At 34.8% G+C, this 26,254-nt stretch overlaps 1 protein-coding gene across 1 annotated transcript in view; it reads right to left on the reverse strand.

Annotated features, from left to right (window-relative positions):
• Nucleotides 1-6,157: 6,157 nt before the first annotated feature.
• Nucleotides 6,158-26,254, reverse strand: part of GLRA3 (glycine receptor alpha 3) — a gene marked incomplete at both ends in the record, with an annotated part of 73,219 nt that continues 53,122 nt past the window's right edge. The window contains 5 exons of the mRNA XM_083367030.1: nucleotides 6,158-6,430; nucleotides 13,166-13,312; nucleotides 14,100-14,314; nucleotides 18,667-18,804; nucleotides 25,548-25,630. Of these exons, the coding sequence (XP_083223156.1) occupies nucleotides 6,158-6,430; nucleotides 13,166-13,312; nucleotides 14,100-14,314; nucleotides 18,667-18,804; nucleotides 25,548-25,630 (856 nt within the window). The remainder of the gene's footprint in view (nucleotides 6,431-13,165; nucleotides 13,313-14,099; nucleotides 14,315-18,666; nucleotides 18,805-25,547; nucleotides 25,631-26,254) is intronic.

Below are 26,254 nucleotides of genomic sequence, written 5' to 3' on the forward strand. Positions count from 1 at the left end.
TCATCTCCACCCCAAGCCAAGCCAGTGATGCCCTTGATGTGATGTCCCGGTGCCTGGAGGCAGTGTGGGTCTGGATGGGAAAGAACAGGCTCAGGCTTAACCCCTCCAAGACCGAGTGGCTGTAGATACTGGCATACAAGTTCCATCTCTTTTGATGGGGGGGAGGTATTGCCCCCCTCAGAAAGGGCTCGCAACTTGGGTGTCCTCCTGGATTCACATCTTAATTTGGAAGATCATCTAATGGCCATGACCAGGGGGGCCCTCGCACAGGTTCGCCTAGTGAGCCAGTTGCGCCCCTTTTTGGACCGAGATGCCCTATGCACAGTTACCCATGCCCTTGTCACTTCTCATCTGGATTACTGCAATGCTCTTTACATGGGGCTGCCCTTGAAGAGCACCCAGAGGCTTCAACTGGGGCAAAATGCAGCCGCATGGGTGCTATGGGAGTATCTCAGTACTCCCATGTTACACCACTCCTGCGTGAGCTGCATTGGCTTCCAGTTACCCACCGAGTGCGATTCAAGGTGCTGGTAATAACCTTTAAAGCCCTACATGGCTTAGGCCCGGGGTACTTGCGAGACCACCTGCTGTCGTTGTCAACCTCCCATCGCCCGGTTCACTCCCACAGAGTCGGCCTCCTCAGGGTGCCGTCGGCCAGGCAATGTCAGCTGGCAACCCCCATGGGGAGAGCCTTCTCTGTGGGCATGCCAACCCTCTGGAATGAACTGCCCCCGGAGCTGCGGACGGCCCCTGACCTTCGGTCCTTCCGCCATGACCTGAAGACCTGGTTGTTCCAACAAGCGGGCCTGGACTGACTACGTTTTTTAACTAGGCTTTTTACTGGGTTAAATTGTATCGTATTTTGCATTTATTGTTTAATTCTCTTTTAAATTTTTTACTCTATGTTTTTTAACATAGGGAGAAGGGCGGCATATAAATTTAATAAAATAAAATAAAATAAAATAAAATAAAATAAAATAAAATAAAATAAAATAAAATAAAATAAAATAAAATAAAATAAAATAAAATAAAATAAAATAAAATAAAAAAATAAAATAAAATAAATAAAATAAAATAAAATAAAATAAAATAAAATAATAAAATAAAATAAAATAATAAAATAAAATAAATAAATAAAATAAAATAAATAAAATAAAATAAAATAAAATAAAATAATAAAATAAAATAATAAAATAAAATAAAATAATAAAATAATAAAATAAAATAAAATAAAATAAAATAAAATAATAAAATAAAATAAAATAAAATAAAATAAAATAAAATAAAATAAAATAAAATAATAAAATCTGTCTGAGTTTCCTGAAAGGGCATGTTCCTGGTGACAGAAAATATTGTTAGTCTTGTTTCCAAAAAGATAATCAGCTTTTTGCAGACATATGATTATTGTTATTATTATTATTATCTTTGGGGGGGGGGTGTGTTGCACAACTTTATCATGTGTGCAGACTACAGTTCTGAGAACTGTACTGTAATGTAGTCCTGAGAAAATTAGTCAAAGTGGCTAATTCTTTCCTAGCAATGTATGCTATAAAGATAGCAGCACAATTTACATAGGAATCAATTAAGTGATGTTTTCCTCTCAATTTCCTTATATATTTACTGGCCACCCATTTCCAGTGGGAAGCAGAATATCTACAAATTAGGGATTTTTTATTCTATTTCAGTGATTTTTCCCCCGAAAAAGCACTTTCAATTGACAATATTGTATGCAAATAGATTGATTTCAACTCATATTTTTATTTGCAAGTAGAATCACACTTAATTTATTTTTCAGTCTACATTAAAACTCACCCCACTACTAACAGGGAGCAGGGAGAAAGCAGAGCTGCTTAACTCATTGTTTGCATCAGTCTATAGCCCAACATACCCAAAAAACTACTGCAAAAGACAAACTAGAAACAAAAATTAAAATAAGCAAGAAAGGGGTAAGAGACCTCCTATCTGACCTTGAAGAATATAAATCATTGGGACCTGACAGATTACATCCCAGAGTTCTGAAGGACCTGGCAGATGTTATCTCAGAACCATTGGACCATATCTTTCATAAATCCGGGAGTACCGGGGAAGTACCTGAGGATTGGAAAAAGGTTGATATGGTTCCCATCTTCAAGAAAGGAAAAAACACAGACCCAGGAAACTACAGATCAATCAGTCTAATATTAATACCTGGAAAGATCCTGGAAAAGATAATCCAAAAACAGATTTGGAAACAACTAGAAGCAAACAAAATTATAACTAGTAGCCAGCATGGGTTTGTTAAAAACAAATCATGCGAAACTAATCTTATTTCATTTTTTGACAGAGTGACTAAATTAGTAGACCAGCAAAATGCTGTGGATATAGTATACTTAGACTTTAGCAAGGCATTCGACAAAGTAGACCACTACCTACTTCTTGGTAAACTAGAAAAATGTGGGATAGACAGCATCATCACCAGATGGATTTGTAACTGGCTGACAAACCATACTCACTGAGTGGCCCTTAATGGTATTACATCTATATGGAGGGAAGTAAGCAGTGGGATACCACAAGGTTCCATCTTAGGCCCAGTACTCTTCAATATCTTCATAAATGACTTAGATGAGGGAATAGAAGGGGAACTCATCAAATCTGCAGATGACACAAAACTGGCAAGAATAGCCAAGACCCCAGAAGACCAACTAGTCTAAAGAAAAGAAGAAATAGGGTGACATCATAGCAGTATTCCAGTATTTGAGGGGCTGCCACAAAGAGAAGGGAATCAAATTATTCTCCAGAGCACCAGAGGGCAGGATAAGAAACAATGGTTGGAAACTAATCAAAGAGAGAAGCAACTTGGAATCACTGAGAAACTTCCTAACAGTGAGAATAATTAATGAGTGGAATGGCTTGCCTCCAGAATGGGCACTGGAGGTTTTTAAGAAGAGACTAGACTTATCTGAGATGGTATAGGTTCTCCTGCTTGAGTAGGGGGATGGACTAGAAGACCTCCAAGGTTCCTTCCAGTTCTATTCTATTAAAGATTCAAGATCTTACTTGAATACTTATAATATCAGTCTGATGCTGATATTATACCATGTTTAAAACACACTTTTATTTATGTATAAACAAAATTAAATAGACGAAGAAGCCAAATTAGGTAAAAACAATATGATTGAAAGTAGTCCTTGAAGTATTTGCATACAGTGACTGATTCCTTTAATCATAACTCAGAGTTGAAATGGTTACTTGTTGAGCAAGTGAAGACTACAATATAAACAGGGAATATGATTGATATGTCTATTAGTAAATAAACATTAAAGAAAGGCCAAACATGATAATGTAATAAATAACTACAACTGCTATTCTTCGTATAATGACCCCCTTAGCCTTTTTTGCCTAACTTCTTTGGTTAAAAAGTCAGAAGATATGGAAAGCAATGTAGAGTCTCACTGTGCTAAGAACTTCTAATTACATGTGGAATAATCAATGTGAAATAGAATTTCTACATTTTAAAGCTTTTTTTAAAAAATCAAAAATTGAAGTGGCAGAAACATTCAAAACTTTTTGCAATGTTTCTGAATCCAAGTTCAAAGATGAATTCCACAGTTTTTACACAAAGTCTATTTTGGCTTATCAAAACTAACATTTCAGGGAAAGATGACTAAAATGCCTCTGTTCATGTAGACAGAATAAAGTTAAAGCTGAACCATACATAATTGTATATTTCTGCAGCCTCATTTCTAGTAGTAGAGTGCAATTTTCCAGTTTACTTTTTGTAAACAGACAATAACTTTGATGAAAAATATTCCAAAAATCCATCATTAGGATATTTTTTAATCCAAGAAATATTTTTGATCCAACAAATGATTTAATATTTCCAATGAACATTGATACAGGATCCATCCACTTCAGATTAAAAAAAACAAACTAAAAGAGATTTTATATATATATATATATATATATATATATATATATATATATATATATGTATGTATGTATGTATGTATGTATGTATGTATGTATGTATGTATGTATACTATATGTATGTACTGTATATATATATATTGTATGTATGTATACAATCATGGCCGAAATTGTTGGCACCCCAGAAATTTTTCCAGAAAATCAAGTATTTCTCACAGAAAAGTATTGCAGGAACACATGTTTTGCTATACACAGGTTTATTCCCTTTGTGTGTATTGGAACACAACAAAAAAGGGAGGAAAAAAAGCAAATTGGACATAATGTCAAACAAACATGTGTTCCTGCAATACTTTTCTGTGAGAAATACTTGATTTTCTCAATCTTACACGGGAAAAGACCCAAATATGCCAAGACCTACATATATATATGTATATATATGTATATATACACTGTATATAATGAAAAATTGGATTCAGAATGTACATAGTGACCTTCAAACAATATTTGGAATAGAAGATTTATCTTTCTCCCAACCAATATATAGATTTGCTAAGAACCTTTTGTTATCCTGAAATATGCTGATTGTTTTCTTGGAAAAAGTGGTTCAAAAATTATTTAAGTATTTATTATTAGACTTGTCAATGAATGCTGGATCAGGCTGATTTTAAATGTACTTACCTCAGAAGTTTGATTCCAATGGTACTAACTTTTCAGTAAGTAGGTATACAGTGTAATTAATTGAGTATATGTTACCTATAAGTTGAATAATTTTAAGCATGGTTAACATTCTCAGGCCAATATTATTTATAAGGAGCACTTACATGAATGGATGGGTAAATCTGTGTCCTATGTAATAATAGATAAAGCCAAATCATTGCACTAGGACCATCTTTGTCAAAGCTATGCCACAAATTGCAGTGGTAAAATGGTTGTTGAAAAATATTGTACTGAGTTGGAAATACTACACTACCATCTAATATATCAGATTATTATCTGAGGTACCATCTCTTGCCAGTTATATCCACCCAACCCATTAGAGTGGGGAGGCAAGGAATGTTATGGGTCCTGTCCCCAATGGATGTACTTCTGGTGGGACCCATAAGAAGGGACTTCTCTGTTGGTGGGTGCCTCCCTTTGGAATATCATCTCTTCAGAAATTAAACTGCCCCCCCATTTTAACACTCTTTCATAAGGCCCTGAAGACTTGATTTTGCCAGTGGTCCTGGGGAACCCAGAGTGGGATGGAGCCCATCAAATGGCTTATTTGACTGAGTGTTGTTGCCAGGGGTGGATGGGTGTTGGGTTATTTTTTTAATTTTTTCCCCCTATACTGTGTTATTGTTTGTAAGCTGCCTAGAGTCACTGTGAGTGAGTAGGCTATATAAAGTTTCTAAATAAATAAACAATACATTTTCAAAATTTATGACATTGAGCTGCTGTCTTCTCTTTCCCTCACTCCCCACCCAACTTCAAAAGAAGATCAAAATTTCTAACATTATGCTGAATAATATGCAATGACCTAACCTACCTTTTTGTATGTCAACAATCTTGTATCTGAAATCAATTATCAGTCATATTTGTGATATGGCTGACAATTACCAGTGTATCTTTTTCCAGAATAGAATCAACACATTAAAGGAAACATTGGTATAATTTCATAGAATAAGTGATTTGTGGATTGCGTGTATTTGTGTTTGCATGCAGTTTATTTTTTCGGTGTATTATCTAAAATGCATTCTATTTAATACAAAGGCCATTGGCAGTGTCCTTAAATCTAGAAAACAAGCTTTATTTACTTAAAATAGTTAAGATTTTTTAAACTCAAGACTCAAAACAGTGTTCACTTATAAAATTTAGAGGAGGCTTGATTGTATGGCACTTATCTCAGGACTTTGGGGACTTACTTTTCACAGATTAAAAAAATATAGCTGAATTAAAAATTATAACAAGGACTTCAAAGAATACTACATTATTATGTAAAATATGTAGAAAGATTGGCAGCAGCATTGTCATTTACTTTGAAAAACTAAAGTTAATGACAAGTAGAAATACTGTGGTAGACTATGCTGCATCTTTATTGGATATCTCCTCCACCCCCATCATTGTGACTTTGCATAGCAAGTCACATAAGTATTTTGTTTCTTGGATTTTTCCCCCCATCGAGCTCTTGTTCTTTAAAAAGTATTTCAATACTGATTTTTACCACTGTAATCAAAATGAGAACTGTTAAAAAGTGAAAACCTTAATTTTGTTATTGGTGAATGTCCTCATGCCTAACAATTTTATAGATAATCCAGTAGAAAATGTTGAATATAAGAAAGGCTAAAGGGAAACAGGCTCTGGATATGGTATCAATTTTCTTGGCCCGATCAATGAATACTTTCCTCATTTCCTCAGGAGTAAGGGATGCAGACTGAACTGGATTATTGGACCCTTTGGGGACTACTCCATCCTTTGCTTGTATACATGGTGGTCCCATTCCATAGCTTGTGAAATTGAACCGATTTTCCCTTATATCATCATCCTGTTAGAAAGAAAGAAAGAAGAAAACTTTAATTAAAATTCTTGAACCTGTGTTTATAGGAAAGTTTTCTTTTTTTCCCTTTTGTAAATAATATGAGGAAAGATGATATCCCTTGTAAAAAAAAGAAGATATTGAAAACAAAAACATTGCTGCTGCAAACTGTAGGAAATATCTTTAAATATTAGCTTGAAGATTTGTTGCTGCTTGACTGTTTAATTTTGAAATAGGGTTCTTCTGTCTTTTTTAAATTCCCTGTCCTGTTATCTCTTGCTCTTACTTATCTTCTTGCTTTTATCATTTTCCCTATTTGTATTTTGCTCCTTTTCATGTGCAGTAACTCCTTTCCCTTACTCCATCACCAATTTATTTTTGGTTCCTTTCTCTTTTTTTTCTGCAAGAAAAACATATATCTACTTATATGTGAGTCATTTTGTTTGTGAGAAAGAATGTTTACTATTGGCAGATGGGGAAAACAAATATTTTTCAGAAAGTTAATATATAATTTCTGGAAGGTAAAGTCAACATACATATACTGTAAATTAGTATAAAGTTTGTCACATATAAAAATGGGTGGGTGTACTCATATGACATGAGTATCTTCTTTCAGTGTCTCAAGTTTGTTATATATACATGTTTGGGGCCTAGCAAGGTAATCTAAGAGTTAACAAGCATTTGTCATATATCTCCCCTTGCTTCTCTGCTAGCAAAGCGAGAGAGATCCTGTGGCTCAAGGTAAAAACAACTGCCTAATGTGCAATCAGCCCAGGTTCGAATCTCAGAAGGGTATGGCTGACTGATGAAAACTAATAAGTTTGAAATGCATATTAGTCTCCCTTAATTCTTTGTTAGCAATTTAAAATTTACACACACACACACACACACACACACACACACACACATACACACACACACACACACACACACACATATATATATATACATATACATATACACCCTGGTTTAGAATATGACTATACTTTGAATTATGTGCCACAATTGTCAAATTTATAACTCTCTAAAAAAATACAAATTTACGGCTTCCAGTTTTATGCAGTAATGCAGCAGCCAAGGAATTGTGGGCTCTGCATCCTATGGCCAATTATTTCCTGTTAGGGGACACTAAATGGGGCTAAACTCACCTCAGAGAGGTGACAAAAAAGGAGGGAAGCCCCGCTGACTATGGAGAGATGGCGGTCAATCAGTCATTCGGGGAAAGCCCTCCAGAAACCAGCAGAAGAAAGGCTAGGTTCACTCCAGAGTCTAGCCCAAGCTACAAGCAGCTGAAGCCCAAAAGCACTACTTTAAGCTTGATCATAAACAATGTATTTGGAACTGGGTAAGAATATCAATTTTCTACTTCTACTTGATAATTGACTTCCAGGAAAAAAAACAACCAAGAAGCAAAAATCCTCTGAAAGTGAGAAGGAGGGGGACTCTTGCCCTACCCTCTCACAGAAGGAAGTGGTGAATTAAACTTTTATGGGGGACAGAAATATATTGAAATGAAATGAATATAAGAGTTAAATCTGGATAAGTTTGAAATTGGTGGAATTTGTTAAGATTTTCTTTTCAAAAGTTGAAAACAGAAGAAAGTAATTGCTTGTTTTGAAAATTGAAAAACGAACTGGTGCTGACATCTAGTGGTGGATGAAAATATACAACTGTAGTTGCTCTAATACAGGAATTGGCAGAAAGCCCAGAAAAAGATAACTTGTTTTTGTGACCTTCAATGTCTTAACTAAACAGAGAACAACTGTAACAAAGAAAAGAAAACATTGAGCTACCTACAAGGTGAGAACTATAAAACTTAGGGGGAAAAATGACTTTCCTAGATTATAAATACTTATTGAACTGTGACTCTAAAGATATTTGCAGAGAAAGGAAAATGTTGATTTTTGGCTATCATGGAACCTCAGAGATCTGCAGAAAGAACATATCAAGAAAAAACAAATATTTTCCAGGAGGAAATGTATGCTATGTTGCAACTAATTCAAATGACAATGATTTTAAACCATGAGGAAATTAAAAACAACTTTAAAAATATAAATGAACGCATTTTCAATTTAACCTTACAACAACAACAAAACCCTCTCAGAAATAAAAATAGAGAGTGATCAGATAAAGCAGACAACTGAATATAAATCAGGAAAGAGATTTAAAGATGGAACCCAACAATCTCAACTCAATCTCAAAATGTTCTGAATAGATTTAAAAGATTAGATGATTGGATTTATTAGATGGAATATTTAAAGATTAAACTTTTGTTTGAATATGGTTTAAAAAATAGAAGGTTTTTGGATATAAATGTATATTAGCTTAAGAGGAATATGTTTCTCAAGTAATATGCTATTTCCTTCCTTTTTTCTTCTCCTTTTTGTTTTTTTTTAAGATATGAGAAATGTAAAATTGTTGGGATGGCTTATATGAGGAAAAAGACTTAAATACTTCAGTGTAATTAACTGAGAAAATCTTAGCTGGTGAGAATGTTTTGAACATGGCGGGGAAAACAAATCTAAATAAGAACTTTGAAAACAGGATCTATGATGAGGTATTTAAGATTATCAATTAGAAAAGAAGCTTTATATTGACATAGTTGTTAAATACTCGAAAATGTTTATATTCAATTATTATCTATCAAAATACTAAGAAATGTACTAATTCAAGGCTGGTAAAAGAGAATATTGGAAGAAGAGAAAATCAAAGAAAGCTACTATGTGGATTATGGAATTATAGAATTAATTGTTATTGATTGTTTTTAGATATAAACCCAGACAACATGCTGTTTACCAAATATTAAGGTGACTATATTAAAAAATCAATAAAATATATATTTTTAAAAAGAAATACAATTTTACACAGCATTAGACATAGCAAAAAGGTTGACAGCATCGGAAAAATGGTGTGATACACATGTGCAATCTTGGATCAAAAATAAATATTTGCTTTGTGATTAAAAACTGGCCCCTTATTGATGTCATGGAATGTGCAGTCAAAATTTTATGATGTATTTAAAAAATGAGCTGCATTATTTTCTCCATTAGTAATATATTTTAATACATCTTTTTTCTGTTTCTGTTGTATTCTTTTTCAGTCTCTTTTTATTTATTAAAGCAATAAAAAACAAAATACAAGTGTGTCAAATGCACACATTTAAGAAAAGGAATCTTTGGTGTCAGGGTCAGTGAGACGGCTATTGGACATTGTCCACAATTTTCTATAATTTTGTACTATTTTTGAAAGTCCACTCTTCCTTTGTGAGATGGAATCATTTTAAACTCAGAGAAATTTTCCTTTCAAGTAGAGATGGTATCTATTGCCACAGTGAGACAGGCAAACAAATTTAATAAATAAATGTAGTATTTAAACAAAATTTATAGTCTCTGCAGAATGTGGTAAAAGAGTGAAGATGTTGGCTGGGACAGTACATTGAAGCTCTGTCTACTTTTGATGTGCATCTTCCATATAGTACACATAAAAACTCAGCAGAGATTCAGTTGCACAGTTAGGCCAGCAATGAGATACTGTTTACTATATTCTGTAGATATTTTATCATATTCTGTAGATATATTTGGTTAATTTCTGGCCTCAATTTCTGCAGCTTTTCCCCCAGGTGCATCTGTATTAATGGTAATACAAGTTGCTATGTGGTTCTTGTTTCCGTTCTGATTCCAGTTCTGTGATTCAAAAAATGCAGATTAACTCTTATCTATTAAATAATTATTTTTAAAGTCTGTTTTCTTTAATATTATGAAGAATTATTAAAAATTTTGCATGATTTCTAACTGCAAGTTACCACTTTGTTGGTAAGATAACAGTGTTCCATGTACATTTGGCATATAGCCATGACCATGGAAATGGTTTTCAAACACTAGCTACCTTGACCAAGAAACAGAAATGAGCATCTTGCCTTAGAGCAGGGTTGGCGAACCTATGGAACATATGTCACAGGTGGCATGCGGAGCCGTCCCTGTGGGCATGTGCACCATCACCCAAGATGGAGGCGGGGCCAGGCTGCCCTGCCCCCTCTCCATGTGCTCCTGTGCTCTTGCTCTCTTTCTCTCTACACTGAGAGTCAGGGAGCAGCTGCAAGAGCTGGGTGGATCCAGGCTGGATGGTGGAGGCAGCTGCAGCATGAGTCCAGGTAAGCCTCCGGAGCGATTTTGTGCCCCCCCCGTCCGATCATTTTACAATGCTCCAGCAGCCCAATCCAGGCATCGGAGGCCTGCAAAATGCTTCTGCTGCCCAGATCTAGGGCTGCAGAGCGATTTTGCTCCCCCCCACTCACAGCTGATCTGGGCAGCAGAAGTGTTTTCAAAGCTTCTGGAGTTTGCATCCATGGCCGTGGAGCGATTTTACGATGCTTCTGAGGCCCGATCCAGGTATCGGAGGCCTAGGGCCCTAGGGCTGCAGAGCAATTTCGCTCCTCCCCCCATGGTTGATTTTGCAGGCCTCTGACACCTGAATCAGGTCGCTGGAGCATTGACCACTTAGTGGCCATGCCCCCGGTACCCAGCAATGCATAAGTGGATTTTGGGTTGCAGTTTGGGCACTTGGTCTCAAAAAGGTTCGCCACCACTGCCTTAGAACCAGACAGGACTGACAGGACAATCTTTTATTAAACTTTAGAAGGGTATCATGTATCCACCTAAACTTAGCCGTACTTGTTGTAGTTAAATATGATTAGGGGAAAATGTAGAGTCTACGTGCTTTGGAGAAGGATCAATCTAAAACAGTGCTGGATTTGGATTACTAGAGGTCTATTTTTGTATGTTATTAATTTGTATTTATTCATGAGATTTTTTTAAAAATTTCGGCATTTTCAAGGAGCTAAAGGTACCTGCAAAATAGTCCCTGAGGAATGAGGGGGGGGGGTGTTGGCTGGAGCAGCCATTAGCTGCTCCAGCAACCCACATGGTATTACTAATGAGCCCAGTACATAACACTATCTTTTAAGGAGGACAGAAAAGAAAATGCTATCAAGTATTCCAGATTCTGCATCAGTAGAATGCACAAATATATATATAGCTGCCACTGCTGTGGCTACTGCCTGTAGATGGCCTTGGGCTAGGCTGAAACAGGAAATAAGATTTGTCCCGTGTCTGGGACCAAGCAAGGGTATCAGTGGTGGATCAGTGAGAAGCTGGGCTTGTTGACTGGACAGCCGGTAGCCCAGGTTCAAGACGCAAGCACCACAGAACATGGTCAGCACATGTTATAAAGATGAAGAATAGAATAAATGAGTCAGGCCATATTAAATCATTTTGATTTAAACAATTAAATGATTTAATATATATAATGTATTGAGTACTTTACATAGAGATAGATCTGGAGGAACTGGTTTAGTCACTGCAATAGGGCTTGACAGAATATAATTCTTTAAAAAGACTGTCAAAGTAGATGTGTAAGAATCAGTAAAATATAATATTAAATACTACAGATATTCATTCTAATCAGCTGTTTAAATAAGCCAACAATCCATAAATATTGAAGCCTTTTCACTGCTATGATTTAATATTTAATATAGTGTAAATCCAATAGTTGTGTGTGTGAAAAGAAAATAGGCTTAAATGTGTTACCTAAAATATGAATTAATACAATATGTGGCATAAATTATCTGTATCCGTGTCATGTAAAGAAAAAAAAATGTCTTAGAACAGGGGTGTCAAACTCACTGCGTCACATGATGTATCACAACTTTTTTCTTTTTGCCAGAGCTGGAGTGGGTGCGGCCCATGGGCCAGCAGTTTGACACCCCATCTTAGAATTTCAAAGAAGCAACATCCACACATAGTCATTGATGCAGCTTCACTCTGGCACTTGATACTGTAATCTAGATATAATCCTTATTTCTTTTGACATTCCCATTCTAAAATCTTATAAAGATCACAGAAGTATGCAGAAATCCCATAGTTATTTAATACATCAGGGCTGTAGTACTTCCCTATCTTAAGATGCTTATGACAGAATCAGAAAAAAAAATCTGATAACTATATTCACCCTTTACTTTCCCCTGCATATATTTTGCTCTCACTTGCCCTAAGATCAACCATGGCATTTATAATTCCTATGGTATAATGATATTCTTGGATACCTTGCCTACTGCTATTCCATTGTATGTTGTCAAAAACACATAGACAAATCTTGTGTTTATTGTATCATTGTTTAAAATCGATTCTGAGGTATAAGCTAAGCTTGTAAGCCACCCTGAGTCTTCGGAGAAGGGCGGGATATAAATGGAATTAAAATAAATAAAAATAAAAAATAAATAGTTTTGATTCTTGTAACACATCTCACATTTTTAGCATTTATTTGACATGAGAAAATTCGTCTTGCCTCTCACCCACGTAAAAAGAAAAGTTCAGTATGAGTTGCTTTTTCTTTTCATTGAAAAAGCTGAATATATTTATCATTTCTCTTCCATAGAATAGTTGTAGGAAATAATGTTAAAATATCTCAAATCATCAGTTTCCATAAAAATCAATCTTTTAGAATTTTGGTGACATTAAACTAGCAGAAACCTATGCACGATTCTTCACTTAAATTCTTTTAAATCCTTACTTTGAAGACATCACAAAATTTGTGAATTACATATGCTTTGTGTCAACTATATACAAAATGTCATTCTAGATCAATACATTGTTTTACAAGTCACTTTAGAACAATCTATCATTGTTATAAAACTATCAGAATTTTCTTTCTGCTTATATTTCTGTAACCTGTGCTTGTCATATTTACCTTATTTTTCTTTCTTTTCCGGTGAAATCTTAACAGTTCTTTATGTTGTCTTGACACAAAATTTACAGCTGCATATTCCAGAAGTGCCGAGAATACAAAAAGCAAGCAAACAGCCATCCAGATATCAATAGCCTTGACATATGATACCTACAGATAATACAGAGTAGAGGATTGCTGGTATAAAAACAGAGATAGGACAGTATAATGTCTCCAAATGTCAAGGGAAGAAAATGTGCCTCCTCAAATCATAGTAAAGAGTGAACTACAACAAAAGGATGAAAGAGGAAAATACTGTATGTATGTCCTGAAAGCAACATTATTAGAAGTGAGTTTTAGTCTCAAAGTATCTTAAGACTTTATCTTTATGACATTCCATGTTAGGCAGAAATATGCTAGATCACCTTAAATAATCATCAGGGGTTATACATAGTGAAAGGCAGCAAACTTTGACTTGGATTACTGAATGTTTGGTATTCCATTTATGATGCTTTATGTCTTGCATCATTCTACAAGAATTATCAGGTAAACAATCAGATTGACATAACTGCCACAATTTGTTTTCTGTAAAATGAAATAAAATAATTTATCTTATTACTTTATTTTTTAAAGTAACACTCACTTTTCTTATGGCAATGGATATAAGATGGCTTGACTAATACTATTCTCCATAGTAGCTATGATAATAGAAAGAAATGTAGAACCCTATTACAAAAGTAAAGCAATATAATCCATACTATATTGTAAAGCCTGCAGCAACAATATCCCTTATTTAGAAATATACAGTTTATAGCTTGTAAGATGGAATGTCATGTTTATATTTCTATATTCAATTAATTTTGATATTTACAGTATAAGAACAGTTTCAACAGCTACTGTATATATAAGAGATAATTCTCTATAATCAATCAAAATAAAAAACTTCAGAAGGGCTCACCTTTGGGAGTGAAGCCCGTGATCCTGAACTCTGGGTTGTCATTGTGAGTACAGTTGTTATACCTAGAGCCACTCTAGCTGGAGCAGCATCCATGTTGATCCAAAATGACACCCATGACAGTATGACAATCAGAAGACTGGGAATATACATTTGAATAAGATAATATCCCATCTGCCTTTCAAGATGGAATCGAACTTCAATGCAGGTAAACTTCCCTGGTAATAACAGAGAACAACTGTTAGAGCACAGGTGTCAAACTCTCAACGTCATGTACATGTCGCGATGTATCACAACTTTTTTCCCATTGCCGGCAATGGGGTAGTCACAGTTTTGGTGTGACGCATCTAGCCTACAGGCCAGCAGTTTGACATCCCTGTGTTAGAGGAACCAGCTATATTCCATTATTAGCTGTCCTTGATGCAATTACAGAATAATGTCAATTACTATTTGCTTGTAATGTATTACAACATCCCTCACTAACTGTTCATATACTTGTTCATTTATTTATTGTATCTGTACTCTACAACTCCTATACTCATTTAATTTCCTGAAGCATTTAACGATCTGTTTGTGAATTCCAGTCAATGTGATTAAATCAATCTTGCCTGGAGTAGTACAAAATGCATGCTTATAATGGTCAAACTCTTTATAAACAACTTGAGTTCAGCTGAATTTTACCCAGTGTCCAAGGTTAAGCATATGAGGCAGAAAATCCTGTAAAGATTTCCAGAATGGATCCAGATTTAATTTTACTTTAGGCAACCCATGATCCACTGGGTCATCTTTTCAGAGATATTTCCTTACCAGATTCCTCATTTTCTTCAACAATGGCAGAATTTGTAATGTCTTAACTATAAAAACTGAGACACATTCAAAAATTTACCTTCCTTGAAAATAACCCTTTTTGAACATTTTGTATCATGTCAGAAACTGTTTTATGATAATTTCAATGTCATAAAATGCTTATATAATTTTCTAAATTTCAATTCCATGGGAATTTCTGTAAGTTAACCGATTTGAGTTACTTTGCTTAAAAAAAGTCATACTATGTACAGTTTTGTTCAGTTTAAAGTTACAGAAATAAGAGTTTTGTAGTATAGGACTGCTGCTGCAGACATTTGGAAGGCAAGCTCCATCTTCCACATCAGATTTTGCATTGCTGGGGGACCCTGGAAAGGGTCAAAAGATAACTTGTAGGAGTGACCAGCAAGGAAGGGATCCCCACTGGATTGCGGGAGGGCAGTAGCCCTTCTGCTTGATCCAGTGCAGCCCTCCAAATTGGTGGACGAAAGACCAGCCATAGAAATATGTCTCGTCACTAGGCTGTAGACAGCCAAAGTCAAACTTACCACCAGGCACCTATAAAAGCAGCATGGATGAGACTGGGTGAGATCTACTTCTATTCAGTCCTAACTACTTTTTCCACCTTTATAAGCTGCCCAAAGTATTTTACCCCACCTTCTAAAAACAGGGCGATTGACTATCCAGGGGAGTTTAAAACGTAACAATAACCTGATTTTAATTGGATTTTTATGTTTCTAAAACCTGAGAATTAAAAGACTTTTTATTCTTATTGAAGATTTGGGTTTTTACTTATGAAAAAAGAAGAAAAATTGGAAAAAGGACTATAAAAATCTTGGATTAAAAAAAAATCCTAAACGATATGGGTGACATCTTGTGGCTAAACCTGATACTACAAGCTGTTATTGTCTAAAAGAGACTTGGTTTGAAGCCCAGACTATAGATAAGACTTTTTGTAACCTTGGCAATCAGCTGTGAGATGCCCAGCTGTGTTCTATACTCAGTGATAAAATTATTCTCATTCTCTGATTGTAAGACTTTTAATTTACACTACTTAGAGAATATGGATGAAGATCAGGAACAGATTTTATTTATGTTGAAAGCAATTCATGAAACTATTCTTAAAGCCACTGATGAAATAAAAAACTACAGAAAAGAAAAAGATGTCAGCCCAGAGATATGAACCCAAACTTTGATTACAACCAAAGAATCAACTACACAGAATATAATAGAAGAAGTCGAGCAACCAAATATTATGATAGAAGATCCAACTGATCAACAAACACACTTAATGGAAAACCCAGAAAAGGGATTGACAACACTGAAAATGGAAAAGACTTTCTATGCATACCAGGAGAAACCTGAGAATCAAGAAGAAGAACAGACCAAAGGGAAGACAAACATTTCAGGACAACTACACCGGGAGAAAAAAATAGAGAGACAATTTGTTAGCCCTTTCAAAAAAATGGTGACTGGATGGCCTTTCTTACTTCAAACAATATATATATAACAACAGAGGGAGATCTATTTGATGACTTGAAAGCACGGTCATGGAAGATGAGTTGGCAAAGAAAGAAAGCTAGAATAAGGCTGAAGAAAATTGGGGCTTTGATTTATAGTGAGGATTAAAATAGAATATATTTGATTTGACAAGATATGTATTTTGAATACTAGACTTTGTTACAAACTGAGATAAAGAAAACTTCGGTTATTTTAAAAATTTGGAAGTATAAATATTAAAAGTTAAATTTGAATATTGATTTGTTTATAAAGGTTGAATGCAAAACTAATTAAAATATATATAAGCTAAAATATATTGATAAACATAATAAACATGTTTTTGCTTAGCTGATATAAATAAAAACTGTGTTAGCTTAAATATGAGAAGGTAGACATTAAGAGAAAAAAAGAAAAAGTATTTGATGTTGAAATGAGAAAATTTGGTTACTAAATTTAAAACATTTAAATTAATAGAAAATAATGTTATATTGTATTATTAATTAGTTGATATAAGATGGTGAGAAATAGAATATATTCAAATAGATAAGATGTGTATTCTGAATATTAGACTTAGTGATGAATTGTGATAAAGGGAACTTTGGTTACTTAAAACTTGGAAATTATAAGTATTAAATGTTAAAGTTAAATATTAATGGGAAACTAAAAATTGGGGAAAACTAATTAGGACATTGATTGTCTATAAAGACTGAATGTTAAAATAACAATAATATGTATAAGCCAAAAAGTATTGATAAATGTAAGAATATCATTTTTAGAGACAGTAAATATTAAGGGGAAAAGAGAGGAAATATTCAATGTAGTAATTTGAGACTTGTACTAAAGATACTTGTATGTCATTGTAAGGTAAAGGTAAAGGTTCCCCCACACATGTGTGCTAGTCGTTTCCAACTCTAGGGGCTGGTGCTCATCTCCGTTTCAAAGCCGAAGAGCCAGCACTTGTCCAAGGACGTCTCCGTGGTCATGTGGCCGGCATGACTAGACGCCAAAGGCACACAGAATGCTGTTACCTTCCCATCGTAGTGATCCCTATTTTTCTACTTGCATTTTTACGTGCTTTTGAACTGCTAGGTTGGCAGAAGCTGGGACGAGTAACAGGCGCTCACTCTGTTATGCGGCACTTGGGATTCAACCTGCCAAACTGACGACCATCTGATCGACAAGCTCAGTGTCCTAAACCACTGAGCCACCGCGTCATTGTATTATTGATTAACTCAGCTGCCATGTTGCTTTTTAAATACTTAAATCCAAACCTAGAAAATCAATAAAACATTTATCTAAAAAGAGTTTTGTAGTATAATCTACAGAAAATATTTATTTAAATAACTTTAAAGCAAATGAACTAATTTTAAGTTATTTATTATAACCCACTAAATAGATAATTAAAGATGGAGCTACTTCAGTAATAATGTTAATGATAAATAATTGGCTGTCTAAAACTCGCTTTACTCGGCTTCTTTGTAGGGCTGATGCTAACAATAAATAAAAGGAATGCAAAAATACATGCAAAATACAACAATAATTGTTTCTTAGAAAACCAGACATAATCAACATGTTACTATTCCTACTTATAAAACTATGATCATTTTCTTTAATCAACAGTGGCAGAAGCACAGCTGTTCCCAATGGTCATAAAGATGCTTGATTTCCTGTTTTGATAAATATCCCGCAGCATTCCAGGTGTAAAACATTTGTATATGTAAAATAAGACAAAAAACATAAGGGACCAGCAGCAGAATCTTTACTCTATCATAATGACATAGGAAGCATTTTTTTCCTGAATCAGCATTGTCAAGTGGTTTAAAAATATTGTTATTTACAATAATATTATTTATGTTATATATTCTCCTTTATAGTCTTGAATCTGGAAGTAGCAAATTAAAATAAAATTATCCTAATAAAAAGAATCATATATTTGAAAATGAGGACAAAAACCTTCAAAATACTATAAAGCAGGATCTTAGGTATCCAGCCTACAATGTTTTGCCTAATTCTGTCTACCCTCATGGAAATTCTCTAAATTGGCTTTATTTCTTTCACTGTACTGGATTATCTGTTGTCTAATATATTGTGGCTGATGTTATCACCTATTCATGAAATTATGATGTGTATTATGAAACTCTTCTCCTACATATAAACAATCCTTAGCCCAAGAATCATTACTACTCTGTGATTAACTACACATTTGAATACATTTTCAGAGAACAAGGAGTTACAATGTTCTTTCAATTGACAAAACTATTCCTACCTGTATTGTAGTGTTTTGTGCAGTAACAAAGATCTTTATCTTCTTTCAACAAAAACTGTGGCAAAGTGAGTCCTTCAGCTACTTGTACAGCACCATTTTCTTGCCATTCAAATACAAGATCATTCATTGTATAACCAACTAGGAAAGGAAGTAAAAAAAAGTTGAATGAAAATTAACACACATTTAATTGACAAATGTTTCTTCAATTAAACAAGGCAGGATCAAACATAAAAAAACAATACTGTTGTCAAATAAAAATCTCTGTGTCCCTTACATGTGGTTCAAATTACATTTTTGTATGTCAAAGGTAAAGTATATGAACTTCTGGAGTGCTACAGTATATGGACAGAAAATGCAACTTCTGTACCAGTCATGTCATTGCTTTATTAATTCTGATTCATAAAATAAGCTTTTGCCTTAATGGATGTAATTTATCAATAATTTTATCATATACAGGTAGTCCTCAACTTACAACAGTATTTTAATGACCGTTCAAAGTTACAACAGCATTGAAAAAAGTGATTTATGACTTTTTCACACTTATGGCCATTGCAGTATTCCCATGGTCACATGTTCAAAATTCAGACGCCTGGCAATTGGTTCATATTTATGATGCTTGCAGTGTCCCAGGATCATGTAATCAGCTTTTGTGACCTTCTGACAAGCAAAGTCAATAGGGAAGCCAGATTCAGATAACTAATTTGTCACTAACTTAACAACTACAGTGGTTCACTTAACAACAGTGGCAAAAAATGGAGAAAAATTCACTTGACAAACATCTCAGCAACATAAATTTTGGGTTCAGTTGTGGTTGTAAGTTGAGTATTACTTGTATTTAATAGCAATCTGATCGAACTAATGATATAGTATAGAAATTATTGTGGTGATAAGTCACAAATATAATCACAATTATACCAATTTAAGACCAACAGTCTATTAATCTTAACAACTGATGATGTTAGATATGTGCATTATTTTGGGATGAATTCTGAATTGCATCTTTTTTTTTGCTAATAGAGATCATAAGTTCCCCAAAAGCAGAAGAGGAAGTTCTAAATCACTGAACTAGATCCAGATGTTCTGAAAGTGACATAAAGTGATATCTATAAAATATTGCTAAAGACAAAATTGCAGGAATTGCAGAGAACCTGTTTGGTACAGCGGTTAAGATGCTGGCCTAGAAACCATGAGACTTCCAGACTTCCCTTCAGCACAAAAGCCAGCTTTGGACCAGTCCCTCTTTCAGATCAATCCATTTTACAAAAATGTTGTGTTGGGGGAAATTGGAGGCAGGATTATTAGATATGTTCATTATCTTGATTGTATGTATATATGTATGCATGTATGTATGGTGGGATAATAATAGAAATACCAGTAGAATTATTTAAAATCTTACAAGATGATGCAATTAAAGTACTACATACAGTGTGTAGGCAAGTATGGAAATTGTAGCAGTACCTCAAATACTAGAAAGGATCAATTTGTAAGAGCTGTAGTGGTGCAGTTGTTAGAATGCAGTGTTGCAGGCTGTCTCTGCCCACTGCGAGGAATTTGATTCTGACTGGCTCAAGGTTGACTCAGCCTTCCTTCCTTCTGAGGTTGGTAAAATGAGGACCCAGATTGTTGGGGACAAGAGGCTGACATTTGTAAACTGCTTAGAGAGTGCTATAAAACATTGTGAAGTAATATATAAGTCTAACTGCTATTACCAAATGCTATTGCTATTCCAAGACCAAAGCAAAAACAAAAACATAGTGCTAAGAAAAGACAAAACTACCAAATGCTTGCACTTATCACATGTGGTAGTAAGCTAAAGCTAAAGGTTTTGCAATTCAGATCTTGGGAATAACTGGAACTAAAACAGTCAGGTGTACAAGCTGGAGTGAAAATGGGCTTCCAATATCAAATCAAATCAGTTTATTACAGCCATATGAACAGAAACAGTAAAATATCCAATTGTATGCTAGATGCATACATACATGTATAAAAATCCACTGAACATGATCTAATGATGAATAAGAACACATATAATAAAATTATTTTTTTAAAAAAACATTATTAAAAAGATATAAAAATAATATTTTCAAATACATTTATCTTATTTACGTTTCTGATAAATCCCTAGTGCTGCTGTGCAGAATCTAGCCACCTGTTCATCCTTAAGCAGCCACTGGAGATAAGTAGTGTCAGGATACCTATCGATTATTGGGAGGATATGGTTTTTTTAAATATCTCTATAGAAAGAGTATCGAAGGAATATGTATCCAATGGTCTCCACCTCTCCTGAACCACAGGAGCAGACTTTTTCAGTCAATGTTATCTTTTTATCCTTGCTGTACAGGATGGCCAATGGAAGCACATGGCACCGTGTGAGCAAAAATGCTTTGCAGTGTTTGCCAACTCCAACTGGCTAAGATAACTGGTGGAAGTAATAACATCTAATAGAGTCTGGAGCCTGAAACAGTGGACCTATTCCTAAGTCTGCTTGCCTCTCGATGTCCACTACCCTTTGTAGCAAGGTTTGTTTTGCTTGGTCGTAGTTTAATTTGAGTATTGAGGCTGGAGAGAAGTCTAGTTTGGCAAGATTGGACTCAACTGCCTTGATCCATGATGATGAAAATTTGTCTTGGAGGATTAATGGAGCCAGATAAGTTTTAGCCAGATATTTAAAGAAGCTACACAGATTCTTGCTTTGGCTTTTATAGATCCTGTCTCCAGGCATAGAAGTGCATTTTAGACACAAAGGAGCATCTGGAGAATTGCTCTAATAAATTTGGACTGAACTTTTTTCAATGGTGTGAAACATGAGGCTGAGGATCTGAGCATGGTCCTGTAGTAGAGAAGCTTTGTGGGCAACTTGACCAGAAAGAGCTTAATTGTGGCTGGAACATAGTGTCCTCTCTTTGTGCAGAAAAAATTGAGGATGGTGTTCACTGATCTTTGACCAGAGGCAGCCTCATATTCTCCATGTGCTTTTCTTGAGCCAGTGGCATGGATGACCACCCCTAGGTACTTATGGTATATTATGACCATTAGGATACTATGAGTAGACTTTTGGCCTTTTTGCAAAAGACATAACCTTTGTTTTCTAGTAATTTATGTCCAGTTTATTGTAGTTTCAATACTGGACAAGGGCTCACAGGGCTCTTTTGAGGCCTACTGGTGTCCTGGAGAGGATCCCAGTGTCATCTGCATAGAGCAGCAGGGCAATACTTTGAACACCTATTTTTTGGAGGTGGTAATTTGGTTTATTTAACCATTTTACCATGTCATTTATATAAAAGTTGAAAAGCTTTTGAGTTTCAACTGACCTCAAGAGAAACCCTTGCATATTGCACCTCATCTTGAGGGATGTTTTAGTATGTAAGGCACGTAACAGATGGAGAAGCCTGTAATCAATTGAAGCAGCTTCCAGCTTCTCCCATAACTCACTCCTTGTAACCATATAAAAAGCTGCCTTGAGATCTATAAAGGCAGTGTATAATGTTACAGGTCTATTTGATACATATTTTTCAATCAAAGGATGGAGAACTAAGCACTGATCTATGGTGCTCCTCCCCTCTCGAAAACCAGCTTGCTCTTCAGGAATCAAGTTCTCAAGAGTCAGCCAATCCTTTAATTTATCTTGGAGGTGTTTGGTGTAGAGTTTGCTGATTATATTTAGCAGACTTATTGGTCTGCAATTGGCAGGGTCATCTCTCTTTTCCTTTTTATAAATTGGGACCACAATTGCCAAGCCCCAGTCCTGTGGGACATGGCTAGTGGAGTCGACATAGTTGAATAGTTCCACCAGGACTAGTATTCACCACTCCATATTGTACTTTATTACTTCAGCAGAAATAAAGTCAGCTCCTGGTGCCTTCCCAGTCCTGAGTTGCCCACTGAAGGATTTAATTTCAGACTCTGAAACTGGAAGCCACTCAGGTAAATCCTTCATTGTGTATGTTATTCTCTCACTGTAGGGGTCTTCATACATTCTCCGAAAGTGCCCAGGTTGTAGGAGGTATATGGGAGTCTAATGGGGTATATATTATTTCAGAGTGGTAAGCTATTAGATGCCAGAATAAAGAAGAGTTATTTTGCTTTGCTGCCTCTTGATTGCTTAATTTGTTTTTTGAGTATGAGTAGATGTTTAAGAGTTGTTTCATTGCCATTTCCAGTCTCACTTTTGTACACCTTATATGCCAAGGTAAGAGCTTTTTTGGCTTCTACACAATCCTTATCAAACCATGGATAGAAGGCGATGCAAGGTCTCTTAGCTGAGAAGTTTCAGTCATGTACTACTAGTGGTTGTAGCTTATGAAGTATATTTTTATATAGTTCTAGTAAATCTTGAATAGGGTAGGCTGATATAAAGGGTGAGTGGATTTTTTGAAAGTTGAGGCTCTCGTCACCTTCTGGTCAAGTTGTTGGGTCTATTTGACCCAACATCTTGTTAGGCCTGCTGTAGAAATTGCAGGAATAAAATAGTGCCCAGAGGGTATCTGCCAGATAAAGAGCTTGTATACACAGTGGTTGATGATCACTTTCTAGGTAAGGTAGGACTTCAACATTTTCTATATAATGTAGTAAATCCATAGAAGTTAGGATATAATCAGTGGTGCTGGTTTTGGTCCCTACGATAAATATAAACTCACCAGGATAGTTGCCAGCCCATGAGCTGTCAAATATCAAATTGCTAACTTTTAACGGATTCAAAGAACTTCAAAAAGATTTTTTCTTTATTGTTTATACAAAGAGTTTAGAATATACAGACCACAACATATTGTAGATTCCTCTTAGAAATGTGAGCAAAACTGGCTATCTGTCTGTTAAAGAATTTGTATAATACTAACAATCATCTAATATAACGGGCTATGGAACAACAAATATCTTCAAAACTGGAAAATATTGCATCAATCTGTATATAAAAACCTTATTTAATTCACATCCAAAATATTTCAAAATGTTGGTTCAGGAAAATTGGAAATTAAAATTGCTGCAAGAAACAAAACTTCAGAAATGTTAATGATACCAAAATTATAGGTGGGAGCGACAAAGACTCAAGGAATTTCTTGTCAAAGGTAAAAATTGAAAAGCAAAATATAGCTGCTGGTCTGCTGCCAATAATAAAAAATAGCTAAGATTTTGTCAACAAGAACTTCCAACTTATGATAAGAGATAAAGTTGAAGAATCTTCCTAAACTTTCTCTTGATAGGCTTAAAAATTATAGGGCATGGGTGTCAAACTCGACGCGTCATGTGATGTGTTGTGACATATTGCGACTCTTTTTGCATTGCCGGCAATTTGGGTGGGTGCAGTTTCGGTATGATGAAACTGGCCCATGACACCCCTGTTATAGGGGGATGATGAATGTAGTCATGAAAAAGAGTCATCTGTTACGTGGAAAAAATACTATGACAGATCTAAACAAAATATTAAAATGCAAAGAAACCATACTGACAACAACACAGTACTATGATTTTATTAGTTACATAGTTGTGAAAATTGAATCAGAAAGTCTGAACATAAAATAATGTGTTTGAACTGTGATGTGACAAAATGGTTGAGAATAACGTGAACCAGAAGAAAAACAAAAAACTCAGTACTAAATAAAAGAAAATAAGAAAACTCAGGGAAAGCACTAATAACAAAACTATAGGTAACCATTTAATATAATGTGAAGTCAAGACATTTTGAAAAGACCCTGATGCTTGGAAAATGAAAAGCAATTGAAATAAAGGCTGACAGAAGACAAAGTGACCACAATCTCTCACAAATATAAGCTTACAAGTGCTGAGGGAAACAGTTACTGCCAGACAATCCTGAGTTAGAAAGAACTGAATGAGAACAGCTGCCATTTGAATCCCTCCTGTCTTCATATTTTATATGAAGACCGCTGATGAGCTACATGTTTTCCTCAGATATATAAAGAGAAGAAATTTCCTTGTTCCTCTGAAAAAATATGTGAAATAAAACATGGGTTTTGTACTAATGTATATATATATAATGAATGCATACAATAGATGATGAAGTGTGTTACTTTTCTATGAATTAGATGTAATTCACCTGAGTCCTCACTCTGGCACCATTTTTTCTTCCTACCATTTTTCCATAAGTGCAGGGTCATCTTTTTCATTAAAACTGAAATAGGGTTTGGGTTTAGGGTTTTTCATCAGAGTGAAATAGCATTGACCTGGAAATGTTTTGGCTGATTTTCTATGCCAAAATGACCTTGACTCACATCATGATTATGTAGCACACCTAGCTTCCAGAACTGCTATTACTTATTTCTTCTTTACTAAAAAACTAATATCAGTTGCATGAAAACTTTCTCAGACATAATTTTGGTCCAAATTCTAAATAGGGTTCAGGTGCAAAGTGGAGTCAGTGCAAATACAATTCTTGAGAGAGTAGCCCTACTTATTGCCCTGGCCATTAACCAAGGTTAGTTTGGAAACAGTAAGGCTTAAAATTCAGGTATGAGTGTGGATTTTGATGGCTAATTATTGGCTGAAAATACAAATTTCCCAACAAAGTTGCCATCTTCCCCTCAAACTGAAAATTGCTGGTATAGCCGAAGTTTGTCTCATATAGGTTTATGAATATTTTCCCCCTAACTAAAGTTCCCCATAACCAATGGAGATATTTTGTATCAGAAAACATTCTTGTCTGCCAAGATTATGTAATCTATGTTTTTGTTTTCCCCCCAAACATTATTACTCAATTGAATGACCACTTAAAGTATTGGGACTTCAACATACCAAATTTCTTACTTCACTGGCTTGGAATCCTGAGAGCTAAAAAAAGTTTCCTGCACATGGAAGTTCATATTATCCCAAATAATAGCATATAATGTATCTCATGGCTTTTTTCTATGAATAGATTATTTTATACTTACAGCTTTCCAGTTGCATTATACAGGTTTGGACATCCATTGGGAAATTTTTGAGATCCATTGGACAGGAAAGTATTAAAGTCAACCTGATAGAATGCAAAGAAAATGAGACAAAAAGAATACTTTCTTCACATATATTTCCTTACATCCATCTACAATAAGGAGAAAAGTTGGCAAATCCAGCATATGTATAATTAATACAAAACAATAAACTGCAGTTCATTTAAATGATTAAATATTATAAAGTTGTCTTTGTATTAGACTCCAAGTGCCTAGAACTGATTTTAAAACTGCAATTCTGCCAAACTTTCTTGGAAACAAACCTCATAAAATCAGAAAAACCTATTTATGAATAAATATCTTTAAACTTAGTAATTTTACAGTATTCTCTGTGTGCAGTTTGTGCTTATGTTCAGCAATATGGTACACATAACCTCATTCTATGTAGCTTTCTTAGTGATTTGTGAAATTATTATTAAAACAACATATTCAGTCTTTCAAATAAAAATCATATGAACCATTTCTGTTACAAAGAATATTAATCCTTAATTTCAAATAAGAGTAGCTTTGTTATCCTCTGTACACTTTAGACTTAAAAATCTGGGAAAATCAATGAAAGAATTTTGACAGAAGATATATAGTATAAAGAACAAATGATTAGAAAGCCTAATCCAGATACATTTTGAAAAAAAGTAAATATCTTTGAATAA

The sequence above is a fragment of the Vipera ursinii genome (assembly GCF_947247035.1).
Source record: "Vipera ursinii genome assembly, chromosome: 7".
Classification (NCBI taxonomy): Eukaryota; Metazoa; Chordata; class Lepidosauria; order Squamata; family Viperidae; genus Vipera; species Vipera ursinii.